Below are 17,308 nucleotides of genomic sequence, written 5' to 3'. Positions count from 1 at the left end.
GGAAGGCCAAGATGAGGCTTCCTTTTGAGTTTCTAACCAGGACCTGGGGTCTGAGTACTGAATCAGAGTAACTGGGTCTTCGACTTCAAAGCCCATCTGTGGTTTTCACTCATTGTCAGTTCAGCCCTTACAAAGGTGAGAATTTCTTAAGCAGATGCTATGTTTTAAAACTCAATGTTTAATTTAAAAAAAGAGAGACCTCCGGGACCTTGTTGTTCCCTGCACCAGGATTCCAAGAACCCCTCTGGAAAATGGAGCAGTCAGCTGTCCATTGCTAGTAGGTCATGCTAATGACATGCAAAGTCAGTTTTCTCAATCATCTAATAAAGTTATGGCCTAAAGGATTAAAAATCAAACTTCTTCTAAATAAGGAAAATTGTGGCAGAGCCTTATCCCTGTGTGCCTGTGTCAAGAACTTGAGCGGGTTAAGAGCCAGGGAAATACACAGAACATCATACTCTTACTAAAGTTGGTTATTATGGTCTTTCCTGTACCCTTGTGACCTTCCTAGAGGGGCCGAAGTGAGGGCCTAGCGCAGGGGGGTATCTAGACCCGTCCTGAAGAAGGATCCAGTTGGGAGGATGACTCCAGCATCTACCACTGCCATGCCAACACTCACTCACTGCTACTAGGAAGTTAGGGCACGTTTTAGGAAGGACTTCTCTGAGTTCTCACTCCCTGTCCTCAGAAGGCACAAAGGTTGTCTGAAATCAGGTAAATAAAATCAGCCATCCATTTAGCCGAGCCCAGGTTGGTTTTGGTCTCTGACATTGGCTCGTCTCGCCCACTGACCATGCTTTCCCCCCTGTGATGTCGGGGTACAGATTCACAGCCTGATCCCGTGACACTGGAGTTAGGCCCTAGGGGCACCTAGGGGGAGAAGGTACAGGCTTAATAAGCTGTAGTACTGAATAGAGAGTCATTGTTGCCAGACAACCCCCAATCCCCACCCCTCACCCCCTACCTCCCACCCCCTGCCCCAGTTAGGAGGCAGTAGGTGAGAGCTGGTGCATCTTGCATTAGTTTATCACTTGAAGTTCCTTGAGATGTGCCAGTAAGGGGGATGCTTTCTTGGTTCCTTAATAGACTTAGCCACATGCAGAGGCATGACCATGTCAAAGCAGGGACGAGCAGGTGAAACTAGCCAAAGCCACAAATATCCCCAAGAGTCCTGCTTCTGAGCTGCCATATCAGAAAGCCTGGCTCACCTGTTTGAAGATTCCTTTGTGTGCAGCTCATAAATGTGTGTGAAGGTAACGAGGAAGCGGTGACTCCAAACAAATAAATAGAACTCCAGCCTGGAAAAAATGTCCCTGTTTCATGTATTTTTAGGCCACATGTCTGCGTGTTGTCATGAAGCTTTTAGGTGGAAAGCTCACAAGCTCTGTTTGCCTTGGGAGGGGCTGCTTCCCTATCAGAGCTGCTGAGGCCCTAAAGACATGATGTGACAGTTGATTATGCATCCTTTCCTCCATGATTGAGCCACATACCTTCAGAATTTCATTGCCTGAATGTCACCTCTTTATTTGCTTCTGAACCATGAAGCAAAATAGACAATTTCTTTCAGGGGATAAAGATCATGAAGGAGTGTCTACTTTTCCAAAGAGGCATCTTGAGGTTTTTGTCTTCACATCATGCCCCCTTGATGGCACGTTGCAAGTGTAATATATTATGTTTCTAATATATCTAACATAATTCTAATATATTGTGTTTAAAACACATAAAACTCTGTCCCTTTGCCAGAATAATATGGGCAGTGATGCAAACAATTCAAGCCAAAAAAGTACAAGAGAAAGAGATACACTTTCCCCTGAATTAACCAGACCATCAAGTCATGATGAGCTCACAGTGAGTTCAGTGGGCACTTTGCTCTGATTCCAGTGACACTCTACTCATGTGCTTTAATGAGATGCTTGATGCTTCATCTGGAAGAGAAAAGGAAGACCAAACTATGAGTATGCCAAAGCAATGTTGGAGATACGGTGACGTTCTTCCAGATTTTCATCTCGCTCTCAACGAGACTTTGTTTTGTGATTATTGATGGGACAACCTCTGAATATTTGCCAGTGAAAAATTAAAGATCTATTCAGTGTCCGGAATGTCTCAGATGCACCATTTCTAACGGTCCTCCAAGCAGAAAGTTGGGTTAGTGTTACTTTATTCAGTCCCAGTCTCTTCAGCATTCCCTTCCTCCAAGAGAGCATGAGACTAACACTCAGTGTTATTTGCATGGGTCTCCGCGCTCACGGCAGCCTCCGGAGAATCACCTTCTATAGGGTTTTGAAGGGCAGCCAGGGTTATAGTATGATCTAGATGCCCAGCAATCCTGGATCTCACCCAGCAGTAAACGTCAAGTGGGAGAGTCATTTCTGTTTCTTTGGGACATTGAGATTAGAGAGTGAGGCATACAGGTTTTGCTCTAAGTATGTGCCCTGAGTGCAGACATAGGCCTGTCTAGAAGCACGTACAGAGATCTATCACATGAAGAGCCAAAGCCTCCTTTTTCCCACGTTCACCTTAACCTGGGGTCCAGGTTCCCTTTTCTCCTGACATCTGATCCTGTGAAGGCAGCTGGTCCTGCTGAATGGGCTCTTTGTTTCAGGCAGGGTTGGAGGTCTCTGTAGCTGCTCCTGGCCCAGTCCCTGACCTGAATGCGAGCCTTGGCAGGCACACGGGCTCCCGGTTTGAAGTCAGAGAGCCCAGCTCTCTGCTGGTCCGCGGGCCGCCTGCCCTCACGCACGGCATCTTCCTCCTCACTGTAACCAGCTTCAGCTTCGTCTGCTGACACCCCCGGGTCGGCTCTTCTATTTTTTCATTCAGTGTCTGTGTGCCTCAATGAGCTTTTTTCCCTCTTTTTTTTTTTCACTTTCATTTTTCTTTCCTCAGTGGCTCCTGCTAGCTCTTCCACCCCTGTTCCATTGTCTCCTCCAGATAGTGAGTATCATTTTCTTCCATCTCTCTGCAGGTTGCTTTCCACCAGCCACAGTGGGTCTGCGTAATGTTATCTCCTTCACCAGGTGATAATTCAACTCTGTTGGCAGAAAGCAGCGCCGGGTTTTAGAGAGGCAGATGAGAAGAGAGATAGGCGCAGAGCCTCCCAGATTCATGGGAGGCAGCACTCCCCCCAGAGAGTAGGCAAGTGACAGGCATGGCTCTGGACAGAAAACCCTGCAGTCAGGCATCCTGAGGCTGGCGTGGCCCAGCCCTGTCCCCAGGATTCTTCGTGGGCTGGACCCGAGCTGACATTTGGAGAAACCAAAAGAATTTGCCAAGAAAAATATCTATTCTGCAGGGTCATAAGAAATGGTTTGGGGTGTCGTGTTTTCACCCTTCATTTTAATTGGCACAGTTGGATTCAGACATTGAAATTAGATAGTGAGGCCTGTAGCTCTTGCTTTCTCCGTAAACGCATACTTGTCTCGTAAATATTTGCGGGAAAATAAACAGTGTCTGCTTGCAGATGTGCCCAGCGGTAGGCGCTTCGGCAAGTTATTTAACCCTTCGCAAGTGAGCCTTGTCTTTCTCTTCCATGAAGGAGGATGAGTCATCGCCCTCTTCCCCCCCACCCAGCCCCCTAAAAAGCTTAGCAAGCTGTGTCTGCCCACCGCGAAGAAGGACCGCTCAGCCTGGCAGTGATGTCCCCTGGTCGGTCTCCGGCCTCTTTATTCCTGACTGAGCCTCTCTCATTTACGGTCTTACTTCACTTGGCTGCCTTGCGCTTCTGTTCCCCTGGGGACTCAGGAGGGAGCGCTGTGCCTGCAACTCTGGGGTTTTGAACCCAGCTCTTGGGGGGCGGGGAGAGCAAAGGGAGACGGCAGCTGCGTGAGGCCTGAGGTGTCAGGCCAGCAGGTGCTCAGGGGGCCGGCAGGGTGGCGCCGCCCGCTGGGCTCAGGAACTGCTGGGCTCTGTGCTCTGCGCACAGCCTCCAGAGAGGACCCCAGCCCTGGGCTCAGAAGCCCCCTATCCTATCGCTCTCTCTGGCTTAGCAACAGGCCCAGCACCCCAGGTGGTACTTTCCAGGCCGTGGCTGTGTCAGCGGGCATTGAGGCTTGGGAACCAGAGACAGCCTTGGGTTCGAATCCCATGTCTGCTCCTTCAGTGCCTAGCTCCGTGGCCTTGAATGAGCCCCTCCACCTCCTGAGCCACAGAGTCCTTATCTCTCTGATGAGGGATAGTCTACCTCTCGTGTAGGTATCTGTGAAAATGGAAGACTAAGTATGAAAAACACAAAACACAGTGCCCAGCACGTAGTAGCCAGAATTTGTGGTAAGAGTAAACGAGGGTTATGTCATTTCTTGCCAAATGAGAGTAACTTGTCAGCAAAATCTCTGATAATTTCCTTAAAATATCCATATTTCTGTTGATAAATCAGGGGAAAAGGCCGTGAGAGAATATCCCCTTCACCAACTCTTTCTTTTCTTTATATCTATATATCTCTATATCCATATAGCTATATCTACGTATGCACACGGACACACTCCTGTATAAACACGTTCATGTATTTACTTACGAATATATTTTATATCTCCATTCTCTCCTTCACCTTCCTGTGCCCTGTCTGCCCTTCATGTTTCCATAGCAACCTGGCCTCTTCCTGCCCTCACAACCACAGACCCGGCTAGTGAGTACAGAGTTATGGCGGCTCTTGGCCAGATTGCTGCTTGTTGCAGAGCTGGCTTCTGGGTCATGGTGCTGCTCGTCGTTGTCCCTTGTGTTAAAAGTAACAGTTGTGAATGCATGGAGGCTCTTCTCCTGGTGTGGTTTCCTAAGCATGCTGTCTGCGTGGCCAAGAGAACAGACCCAGCACCACCAAAAGGGCTGGGATGATTATTTGAAGAATACTCTGCATGAAGAGAGTTTTCCAAATTTCCCTTCGTGTGAAAAAAACAGAATAGGATTAGAGGAACACTAAGGGAACGAAAGAACAGCATCTCCTCCGAGCTTTGTTGTCCCTCCCCTCTGAAGCGTGTGCACGCACACACGCGCACACACACAAGTAGCCAAGACTGAGAACAAGGGAAGGAAGAGAGAGAATGCTGCTTGGGGAGAGGTGGAGGGTGCAGCAGAGAGGGAAGCCGCCGCTCGTTTCTGACAGCTTGCCCTGCTTTGTGGGGCCTCGCAGCAGGGCCCAGGGGGCATGAGGAGTACACAGAGCACCCCCGGAAAGGAGAGGCCTCCTCGCAGTCCTCCTCCTCAGCGCTAGGAAAATGGCAGCCCCAGAAAGCGTAGCCGGGCCTGCTCAAGTCTGTGTGCTGAGAGTCCAGATCAGAGTGCTGGAATCCATCTGCAGAGGGTAGAGTCAGGACCAGACTTGTGGAAAGCATTACACTTCATCACAACAGTGACCTGTTCCAAGCTAGCCTTTATAACGCTCTAATGAGGGGGGCTTGTGGGTTAGGCCTGAAGTCCCAAGTCAAGTAGGAGCCCCCGAGCACAGGCACGTGTGTGTGTGTTTACAGTGGTGTCCACAGCCTTGGGGGGGGTTAGGTTTTATAATATTTCTGAGTGCACAGAAAACAATGACCTGTGTCCACGGAGCAGTGGTCGGTGGGAGAAGGCAGAAAGCAGGTGTGTGGAATCCAGCTCCTACTCCCCTCCCTGGGCCGAGGTTTCTGATACATAATTGAACAAAGAAAAGAGTTTCCTGGTTCTGCGTGCTGCATGAAATGGTTCTTTTTTCTAGTACAGAACATAGCTGAGGGTCTGCTTTCTTGGGGTTCTCTGCGTGTGTGTGTGCTGCAGTGAATTTTAATTCCTGATGCTTTTGAGGTTTCACTTTGTCAGCAGAGCAGAACGGGTGACAATGAACTGTGCTCGCATGGGTTTCACTCAGAGGATGGGTTTGTGGTTTTGGTTTTTTGTGTTTGGTGTTTTTTTGTTTGTTTGTTTGTTTTTGTTTGGTTGGTTTGGTTTGGTTTTGCATTTGGGAAAGGAATGCAATTAACCCATTTTTCTTCAAACAGCCATGCTCCTGTGCCTTCCAGCTTGGGGCGGTGTGTGTGCGAGGCATAGTTGGAGAAGGCTACGTAATGCATTTGCACAGCTCAGGTCATATTAACATGTCTCATGGTAGACTGGTCTTCCCTGGAATCTAGAATCCAGAGTTTTCCTCAAGGAAGAATTGGGTGTTCCTTCCTGACATACGTTTAATTTTTAAATATCAGACATTTCTGTCCACGGATAAGATGCCCAGTAGTGACATCAAAAGAGAAGAAAGTTTGTCTTTTTTTTTGCACCCATTTGACTACTGACCCAAATTATAGGTCCCAGTGGATCCTGGGATATAAGGAAAGACGGTCACAATTGGGCAGCAGCCTGTATTTAGCATGAGCATAATCGTATACAGTAAGGCAAAAGGTAGCGTGTGTGAATGCGGTGGAATAGCAGAGTAGCTAGAAGTGCAGAAAAATCCATCAATCATCAGCCAGTCAATAGGATTGAAAACGAATAACGTCTCCTGTTTTTGCTAGTGTGTGTGTGTGTGTGTGTGTGTTGATCCATTTTTAATCATGAATTCATGAATGAATGAAGGTACCCTAGATAAGATCAAAAGAGAAACCGATCAGTTGTGTATCATCCCTGCAGGGCACCATTGGTTGGAACATGTCAGAGCCTGTGCAGTGGGACATGGGACGGACAGGTTCTATCAGCTCGCAGGGGCAAGGGATGTGTAGCTGGGCTAAAGCATTTCTCCTGCATTATTTTTAAACAGTGGTGTGCTTTGGGCAGAAAGGTACCTCCACCTCCTCTCTTTGCCCTTCTTCTCTTAGTTTCAACCAGCAATAGCCTGAACTTCCCCTGGTCCGTGCAAGTTAAGGCGGGAAACCCAAAATGCCTTTTGACAGGCAAGTCATTCAGTAATAGATTAGACCGCAAAGACAACATAGGACAAAAAGGAATGTAGATAAAGCCAAATAAGAAAACTATTTGCCTTTAATTGTCAAGGTCAAATCCATATCTTATCAGTACAGCCACAAGTTTAGAGAGGTAGGTATCCACAAATGTCCAAGCACGTGTTCAATGTCAACGTCTTAGCTCAGGGGGCCAGGGGTTCAGTTTCTTTCTTCAGTGTTGACAGAGCCATTGTTTCGACCACCAGAAGGAAACCTGTTCCCTTCTGCACTGGCCTCCGCCTTTGTAGGTTGTCTCAATTTTGGTATCTCACTGGGGGCTCCGGCATAATGTGGGTAGATGGACAGGGAAGTGAGAAAGGACCACCAGGACTGCCTTCTCTGGTCTGCATCCCGCAAACCTTACTCAGCCCGTTCCCCGTCTCCTTATGCACCACAGGAAACAGGAAATGGCTTTTCTCAATGTAATGTAATATTTTGTTCCTACAGGGCACACAGTCTTAGGACTTTTCCTGCATGACCCATGTTCTCTCTCATTGCCCTTGTTTCCCGAGGATGCCGAGAACATTTTTGGAATCTGTGAATAATAACTTGCTTTTTTTCTTTTCCTTCAACAGTCTCCTGGATTGACTTTGACATCCGGGTCCTGACAGAAACACCTCCCTAGATTTCCAAACAAGTGTACATGCTCCTTGATGTATTAATATGCAGTGTTGCAGCTGTATCTAATGCTTATTGGTGTCGTTAACCAAATGCTCTTTATGATTTATTATCCTTCTATTTCCGGGCAGTTTGACTGTCCTCCCAATGTTTCCTATATATGCTGCTAATTTAATTTGATTTCTCCTTTTATTTAGTCTGTGATTTTGTTGTTGATTTTTTCTCCCTGCCCATTGTTTACATCAGTTTTTAATTTTTTTGTATTTTCCATGTGACCTCCTCCACTTTCCTTTCAACCAATCATGTGCGTGCGTATCATGTGACTTTGTCATGTGGCTTGCATGGTGCTGATGATGTCGTCCACGCTGGTGAACAGAAGGTAAAACTCTTTGTTCTGATTAGGGAAATAAACCTGGGACCACAGCCTGGCACCTAGGGCCCACTCATTCTTCCTGTCTTAGATTTCCCAAGTGAAGCCATTTGAGAGATTTCCTCTTGTTCTCAGTTCACCTCTAGAATTCATCGTTCTTTGCGGCCTTGACATGACGATTTGATACCATGAGAGCCTTTGGTTCAACATTTCGCTTCGAGAAACGCGGCCCCGCAAACTGCCGTCTGTAGTAAAACCACATTTGCCACGGCGCAGTTTGCAAACTTGAATTTTTACCAGATAGTTCGTAAAAATTATTTCCCAGAAAACAGTTTTGCAAATTACCTTTGCGACATTGTTGTTTAACTTTATCCAGTAGTCCTGAAAACCACAGTTGCTCTAAAATGAGTCATGTCTGTGAAAATGTGAAATGTATCTGTTTGCAACACTGAAACGCTATGGAGAGAAATATATCAATTGCTGTGGTTCTGTTTGCTCAAAACCAATGAGAGAGCTTCATAAAATTCATGCAAATTGAGGACTTACTGAAACAAGAGATTTAAGAATTTGGAATTAAAGCAGTTTGGATTGTTGACATGTCACTGTTTAAGAGTGACCCTCCCCCTGGGCAGGAGGGGGGGAGGCAGGAAATCAAAGCAGAAGTTAGCAGTTACCATGACTGGAGATCCCTTTGTAATCAAGAAGCACATGATTGACCCTTACAGCAAAGGAAATAAAATTATAGCCTAATTAAGCGCAGAGTGGTGACAAAATAATTAGTTAATATTGTGACTGTCACAACCTTGGCAAAACATTTCTCGCTTACCATAAAGAGAAAAGGAAGCTCTGCTCACAGCTTTCCCACTGTAAAATCAAACACCTATTCAAAACCTGCCCTGGGAGTCATCTGCATTCTGTTCTCTTCTAACTGAAGACTGTTACGTCAGATCACAACCTGAGACACAGACCGGCTGCATTGATCACAAAAGCCAGACTAACATGAATAACCACCCAGTGTGCCCGTGCATGCGAGGGGTCCCCGTTTGGCCTCACTTCTCTGAGGAACTGACTGGGCGACATCCACATGGACAAAACCATCCACAGCTGTCTCGCATGCATGTTCTCTGTTCCTGGTCTGTCTTTTTGTTTCGTGCACCCCACACGTGTGAGCCCTGTGGATGCTACCCTCTCACTTCGCCCTGCACACTGACCATCTCCAAGGACGTCAGCTTTCTTGGCGTGGCCACTGTGCTCCTATTGAGTCCTGTTTACAGCCAGAGTCCTGGACAAGGTCTGGGGTCAGAGCCATCTGCCATTTCCAAAAAGATGTTTGGTGTTTACACTGTATGAAAAGAAGTCGGGGTGTGCCCAAAGCAGGGGAGTATCAGATGTGCTAAGAACTTTGTTCTGCCTTTAAAAGGCAACCTAATCTGTGCATCTTAGGGCAGACAATTTTGGGAGCCTAAGGTTTTCTAAACTCCCAAGTCTCACCCAAAATACTGTGGTTTCATTATTCCCCCAAGGGGGGACCGCGTTCTTTTGAGGTGATGGCTCCGAGGCTAATGTACTAGGGAAAAACCTGGATCTTCCCCCCTGAGATCTGAAGTTTGAGCAGATGTGGAGTTGAAACCCATTAGTTTCTTTCTTAAAAACAAGTTTGGTCATTTCTGTGTCTTGCTGTAATTCAGGAATGAAGCAAAGCACCCCACGAACAAGGTTGAAACTGATCCATACCTCTGAAGAGCGATCTCTTCCAGACATTTTAAGCAAAGCAAGAAATGTTTGAAGATGTTTCCTGCAGTTGCCCTAGAAACACACCTTAGCAATGGCCCTTGGGTATTGGTAAAAATGTGGCCAGTGCTAAAAAAAAAATCACTAAAGCGCCTGTGGAATTCGAAAGCATGATTACCCCCTCACCAAACCACATTTCCCTTCTGTGACAGACGCTCTTTGGCCCTTTGCAAAGGGAAGAGCAGAGGACTCCTTATTCAAATGAACAGCAAGCAGCAGGAAATGGCCTTTAATAATAAAATTTAAGGGAATGGAGCGGTCAGAGCAAATAAAATTTATGGGGGAGAGAAGTAAAGCTTAGTTAAGAACATGATGGGCTCCTTTCTCTGGACATGAGTAAGGCTTTAAGGTGAGTGGGGCCTAACTGAGGAAGGTTTAGATGAGCAGGGACTCTCTGCCAGGAGTGGGCTTGCTGTGCCGAGCTAAGATGCTCCCATGCCGAAGTCTATTCTTAATATCCTGGCACCTGGTCATGGCCCGGCTTCTTCCTCCAGTGACTCCATCAGCCGTGGGACTCGATGTAAATGGGCCTCCTCACCCTCCCCGCTCCCAGCATGTGTGCGACGAGAAGCCCCCTGTGCCCGTCTGTCAGTGTGCAGCATGTCTGAGCACGGATCCCCCCCGCCCCCCACCCATTCCTAATGCTCTCCTTTTCTTTAGCTACTGACACTGCCTCTCCTACTAGGACATGCTGATTCTGATGAACTAAACTCCTTAACACCCACTCTTCCTTCTTAGATTGAAAGCATCACTAACCACCCCTTCCACTCCCTCCTTTATTTTTTTACAGCTGTGTGTCTGGATTGCCACGGGTCTCTGGCAGGTCGACACAGACTTGTCACCAGGGGTTCTGCTCTAATTGCCTTTATTCCAAAGGATTCCCTGCACTGGTGGTAGAGAGCTAGCGTGAAGGGTCTGCAGAGGGAGGCAGTGATGCGTATCGGCCTGAATCCTGGGTGCAGAGGCCGGGGGCTCTCGAAAGGGTACAGTTCCCTAGGGCTTAGCAGTGTGAGGGCCAAAACCTCTCAGGAGCCTCGTACTTCTTTATGAGCAATCTGACATCCGTGAAGTAGTATTGAAGATGTGCACAAACCCCCTTGCAGCCTCGGAGACAGGAGCCAAGTGAATTGTTGGAGGTTGTTTCGGTCCTAACTTCCTCAGCCTGGATCAGCCCCATAACCACAAGCCACACCTTCGTGGTCATATTTTCTTTTTAGGATGATGAAACAAAGATAATTGATCAATCAAGCTGTTGGTGTTTTCATGACACCCACGAGAAGGGACTTGGTATCTCTGTGGTTCAGTCTGTCAAAGTTCATTTGTTGCTGTTTCATTCATGCCCCATGCTGCCATCGGCCTCCCCACCCGCCCCCCAGCTCACACACTCACATTCGTAATCCCCGAGGAACCCGATTCAAAAAGGACATGTAGGCCAGGTGCCCCCATGACCGTGGCCTCAGAGCGAAACATCCGTTCTGTAAGAGCCATGTCCACCCGTCATGTCCCCCAGCGTTCCCTGGAGCCCATGACCAGGATAGCAAAGAGTCAGGTCAGGCTAGCACAAGCAAATTCTTAACAACGAAGAGGAAAGACTCAGGAGAAAAGAACACTTGACTCCCAAGGCCTGCTTTGGGGGACCAAGGGTTAGACAAATTGAAACCCATCCAGGCACTGTCGGCCACTCGCTGGGACTGTCAGAAAGCCCCCTCAGCACCCCTAGAATAGCCAGGTAGGCCATCAGAGGGGGCATCACAGGGAGTTGGGGGGTCCAAGGTACATTGGATTCATCTGTTCAGCAAAGAGCTTGTCCTTCTCAGAAAGGACAATTAGCAGGCTAATAACTGCACATCCTGATTCCCTTAGGTAATTTGCCCATCCGCTAAGGACCAAACTTCTAACCTCTTGTAATTTCCAACGCTCCTGAGTTGGAAAGATCTAATGGGCTTCATATTTGAACAGCCAAATCATACATTTTGGGCTCTTCTAAACAAGTAACAAAAAGGCATATGTACATTTCAAGTTCTTTTCAAATGGCTTGCAAGAAGTAATTCAGGGAAGGGAGCAGGAGTTAGGATACACAAAAGTAACAGTATTTGTCATGCCAGACAATCCCATTTGATAGAAAAAGGGAGAGAGTCTAATGCAAGCCCTACATCCATTACTGGTTTGTACTCAGATGCCCAAAACTCTGTGTAGACCCCTGTGGGCAGGGACAGCAAAGTGGATGAGGAAGGAGTGTGGGTCAGGCCTCCCTCAGCACTTGAGTCAGAAGATAGAATAATTTTGGTAATTGGGCATTTTTGAGTTAAGTAGAATATTGTTTTCCTTCTAAAATTTACAAATGCTGTCCAAACGCCCTGGGCTTGCTATAGTTTTCATTGTGGAATTCAGATATCCAGCAGTAAGCTTTCTGACCCCAGGGCTTGTGCTGACGAAGGAGAGGACATGAAGCCGACTCCAATTTTAGGGCACAATAGCATGAAAATTACAAAGAACCTACAATCCTCAAGGCCAGAAATACACATTTCAATAACAATTTCTAAGGGGAATTTATAGGACCTGTCTGTAACATTTCTGACTATGTGGTCTCTATGGTACCTTCTTATTTTCTTACACACATGATTTACATTCTTCTAGCAAATACCAGAGCTGCCTAATATTTTATATTTGTTATCGGCAAGGTTTATTTTTAAGGTGATGTTGGGTTTTTTTTAGTCTTTACATAAAATATCTGGGGAGGGAATTTGACTCATGGCTGAAGCTAAATTCAGAAGGTGTAATTAACCCCAGGGGTATTCTTGGAGCAACCTGCCGATTGCTGCTGAATTTTAAACCAACATTTACAAATAATTACAATATTGGTTTTGCTGAAATTACCTATAATGATTTCAATCAGAGCAGCCATTTCAGAACAGAGTGCACATTGGGACCCTCTAAATAATTTCCTCTCCTAATGTGTTCAGTAAAGCAGTGAGCCTCCCGAATGCCAAGGCCCCCTTTCTCCAGCATCGGCCCCTCCCTGGTCAGGCGTGGCTGGAGCCGCCTGCTTGCCGAGAGCTCAAGAAGCAGTTTCTTTAGCCTATTCGTAATCTTTAGAAAAACTGACAAACGGTGAACATTTGAAGATGGCTAAGACAATTCATTAAACAAATATTGCTCTTTCTACACCTTTATGTGACTACAGCAAGTTCCATCCTTACAAAGTGGGTCAGAATCCCTCTGATGCTGGTTGATGAGAATCTTCCTGAAGAAACACTGTCACAGGAAGGGTTACGTTTCTGTACGAGGGCCCCGCCATTTTTTTTAAAAAGAATTGGTCATAACTAGGCTTTTTTTTTTCATTTGGCAAACAAAACCTTGTCTTGTCTACCTTTGAGACGCCAATGCCTAAGTAACTACCTGGTACCTAGAGGGTAGATACTCGGTAAACGTTTGTTGAGTAAATTATAGTTAAAGCACTTGAAGTGATACACCTAAATATTACATGATATGCTCTAAATTCTACGAGAAAGTAGAATTCTGACATACATGTCAGAATAACGTGGTCATCACTCTGATAAAATGTTAGCAACGGACGGCGTTCCAGCTTGGTCAGTGTTAGAACTGTGTTCTAACCGTGGTATGGTTTTCAGTGATTTCTCTATGATTCCGATTCTATTCTATTCTATCTAAATGGACAACCCTGTGCCCTAGAGATGTGGAATTACTGATCTTGGGGTACATTGCCCTGAAATTGGCAGGACATCCTTATTTTGCGTCTGTCTTTCACAGTGTTGTGAAAATAGCCAAGGTGTTCTTGGATAGTTTGTCCTAATGCAGTGACTGTCATTGGGTCACCACGCTGGCAGAAGGACAGGGGACCCTGGAGAACACTTAGCCCAGGGCCCCTCTTCTGCATCTGTGGATAGTGAGGCAGAGGCCTGTCTAAGCATTCAGTTTTACAGGGACCCCCACAAACATGAAAGGCAGCACCTCTTCTAAGTAGATATTCCCCCCAAAGCAAAGGCCTTGGGGGAGGGACTAGGCCATTGCCCGGTGAGAGTGTTGGAAGGGCCACCGATCCCGCCTCCTCCCCTCCTTCTTAAGGCAGATAGACTGTCATAGGGTCAGTGTCGCAGTTTTGAACACGGAAGTCATCACTGGGGCCCATCCCCATTCAGTCTCAGGCCACCAACCATCCCAGTGTGCCTGGGGGGAAGGGTTTTCTGGAGTGCAGAACTTGCAGTGCTAACACCTGGAAAGGCCCAGGCCAGCCAGGATGAGTTGGTCAGCCTGCTTCAGAGATGAGGATTGGAAAGTTCTACTGTGCCTCGTGATCCCATTTGCTCAGCACTCGTGACTCTGCACAGACCTGCTCGGTTCTGACATGGCCTCCACTTGGTTTGAGTTTCTTTGTAGCACAGGATGTTTATAACGATAGAAGACATTACTAAACTTCTGTCTAAGACTGAGAACAGTCCAAAAGAATTTGAAAAGTGAGCCCGCCTTGACATCATGACATCATCTAAACCAAATTCCTAAATGTTCTCCACTGAAGAGTTGAGGCCAGTGGCTAGAGAGCGGCACGAAACCAGGACAAGTCTTTGCCTAAAACCTGTTCTTGTCTTTTTTAACTCTTGTTTTTCTTTTTCCTTAATCACTGATTGGGGAAAACAAACCACAAGCACAACTTTTCCTAAATACTTTCTCTCTCGGACATTAAGATGATGCATCCTCCCTGTTGCAGCTTCCATGCGTCCCCTTCCCCGTGGCTTCTCAACCTTAAATGTGCACACGGATCACGTTGGGATCTTGTTAAAATGGAATCTGCATTTCTAACAAGTTCCAGGTGGTGTGTGTGCTGCAGGTCCAGGCCGAGTAGCAAGGGCTGTCCATTAGCTTTCCGTCTCTGGTTCCCTCTTGTCTCAAAGAGAGGAGCGGGACGAGCAGCCGTTGAGAGGTGCCCAGAGGAGCTGAATGAAGAGGGTGGGCTGGATGGCTTTGCCAGCAGCCTGGTCACAAATGGTCAACGGTACACTTCGGGATGATGAGGTCCGAAGCCTAGGGACAAACCTTTCTGGGTTTTTGGTCACATGTCTGTGATTCTGTCCTCCAACAAACAAGCCAGGACAACCCACCCAGGGGGTAACTGTTCTATAGGCTCTCCCACGTTTCTGTCCGAGGCCATGAACTAGACATACAGATATGTCCTCGGAGGAAGTGCAGGATCCCCAAGTGCATTAAGTCTTCATTTCAACTTCTCTCAAACATTCCCTCACCTCATTGCTTCCAGTATCCACTAATGACATAGTTTCTCTTGAAGTAACTCAGCGTCTTCCTCACAGAAGAACCATCCCAGCCCTGGTAGTTTGTCCCGTACAAGACCGTCTTCCTTCTCTCCCTTGGATTCACAAGCCGAGCATATACTGCAAATAGAGACATCAACTTTTCTCTGTTGAGAAACCCTGAAGACGTTTTTTTTTTCTCTCTTCTCACAAACAAAAAGACTTTAATGATTGTCAGTTTAAACAAGTTGCCCAGGATTATCACTCAGGTGGTTGAGCCATAAATGCAGGATGCTTACAGGAGACTTGCCCCTGGCATCTTGTGCTTTATTTAAGCATAACTGGAAAGTTGTCACGTTTTTAAATGAATCTAAGTAACAGAACTTAATTCATGGAAAGCGGGTCACAAGAATGCAGTGTCGTTCCACCCCTACTAGGCATGTGGGTCCCCCAGACCCCCAGGATGAATCATATATCCAGGGAAGAAACTGGCTGTTTTGAAGAATTATTTTATGGTGTAAGTTTTCTCCTTAAACACTTACACACATTTTCCCGTATTTCAGGCTGTTCCTCAAAATGTATCAGGCTCATCAAAGTTAAATCTGCAGTTGTAAGAGCAGGCAAAAAGGAAATGCAAGCACTAGTGAGAGACATTAAAAAAATAATAATAAAATCCTGTTTCTAAAATGGTAAAAGGACTGTGCTATTAGGGAGGGTTTCCCAGAACATTCCCAAAAAGCACTTCGTTTGGGGCTAAGTCTGACGCATCTAACTGGAACCCGAAGTTTTATATTTATTGCTTTTTAACCATTTGAATTTCTGAGAAAGCAAGAAAAAAGCCCAGCCCCGCCCCATCACTACATCCCATGCTGATGGATTAGATTTTCCTTTTGTGGGCAAAAATGTCACATGAATTAACTGGCTGTTTCAGGGGAACCCAGCGCACCTAAGCTCGAAGGGCAGATGGGAGAGGACGGAAACTCTATTAAGGTGAACCTGATCAAGCAGGATGACGGCGGCTCCCCCATCAGGCACTACCTGGTCAAGTACCGAGCGGTGAGTGGCTCCGGGGCTCCCGCCCCGTCCTCACCCCCGCTTCTGCCACCCTGACACCCACCTTGTTGTGGCAACAGTGTGCAAAGCCCAGCCGGGGCAGAGTCATTCTGGGTCTTGCAGATGGCTCGGCGGCCCTGGTCAGAGTTTTCAACCCCAAGCTTGACCTACAGCCATCAGGCCGTGTCCACACTGGGACCATTTTGAAACCTCTAAAATGATTGTGGTGGCGGCAAACTCCTATCGTGATCGATTGCTCTACTTTTTGAACGTTTCTACAAAGTGGTTTTGCCATTACCTGGTACTTTTTGCAGATAATATACTGATATCTCATAATCAGTACGTTTGATCAAGTGTGTGTTATGGGCCAGGCACTGCGATCGTGTACTTTGTTTCCCCATGAGAATCCTGTGAAGTTGGCCTTAGGCTTATCGGCCCTTCACAGAGGAAGTAACGTACTCAGTCAATGATGCATGGTCCCTCACAGCTGGGTGGGCAGAATTTGAACCCAGGTCTGTCTAAAGACACTGGGCTCTTCGCCCCTGCCTTAGGCTGCCTTACCATCCCAAACCATGGTCGTTCCCACCTGCCCCTCGGACCCTCCCTGAGCTGGTCTAATCCTGCTCACAGTGAGCTTGGCCCTGAACCCTTTCTTCCCGGCTTGCTCACCACCTAAGATTTCTGTCATCTGCTTTTCATCTCCAGGCCCCAAAATGAGAATCGCTCTCACTTTCTTTGGTTTTAGAATGACACTTGGCCACTGCCAACCACAATCAGTTGCTGAGAGATCTAGAGGCAGTGTCTGAGCACTGGGAATAGCCTCTTGCTCAGGTTTCTTACTGTAGGAAATAATGAACCAGAGAGCAGTTTTCTTTCTCAAATAGAAAGGATTTTTCAAGGAAGTTGACTTACTCCTTCTCTCTTGATCAGCCCCTACTGAAGTGGAGTGTGAGCCCTTGCCTGGTTAGGCTTAATGGAGAATCGCTACAGCACAGACCTTCTCAGGCACGCTCCCCAGTGGGTGGGCAGAGCTGTCATTCCACTCAGCCCTTCCCCAGTTAATTGCGAAGCCAGACACGAGGCTGACGTCGGAGGAGGTGCCTCTGTGGACTTCCCTGAGGCCCAGCCTAGAGGCACCACTGATGAGAGGTCCCTGTGGCTTCCTCACTGTGGAACAGGATACCAGGATTGAGCGATGGCCCAGCACAGCCCACAGGAAGTGGACAGTGTGGTCGGGTGGGCCGTCTCTGGCCCTCGTTAGGCTGATGTGGCCCAGACAGACGTGGGATCCAGGTTCGGCTCTACCACTTACCAGCGTG

General features: G+C 47.1%; 1 protein-coding gene across 4 annotated transcripts in view; it reads left to right on the top strand.

Moving 5' to 3' along the window:
- NCAM1 (neural cell adhesion molecule 1) overlaps positions 1–17,308 on the top strand; it is a 297,885-nt gene that overhangs the window by 264,067 nt on the left and 16,510 nt on the right. For all 4 annotated transcript variants that reach the window (XM_021696579.2, XM_021696578.1, XM_021696577.1 and 1 more), the window contains one exon: positions 15,868–15,992. In XM_021696579.2, coding sequence (XP_021552254.1) covers positions 15,868–15,992 — 125 coding nt within the window. The remainder of the gene's footprint in view (positions 1–15,867; positions 15,993–17,308) is intronic.

This window comes from Neomonachus schauinslandi, chromosome 11, assembly GCF_002201575.2.
Source record: "Neomonachus schauinslandi chromosome 11, ASM220157v2, whole genome shotgun sequence".
In the NCBI taxonomy this organism is placed as follows: Eukaryota; Metazoa; Chordata; class Mammalia; order Carnivora; family Phocidae; genus Neomonachus; species Neomonachus schauinslandi.
Note: the sequence above shows the minus strand (reverse complement) of the source record. Positions and strands in the feature narration are given on the sequence as shown.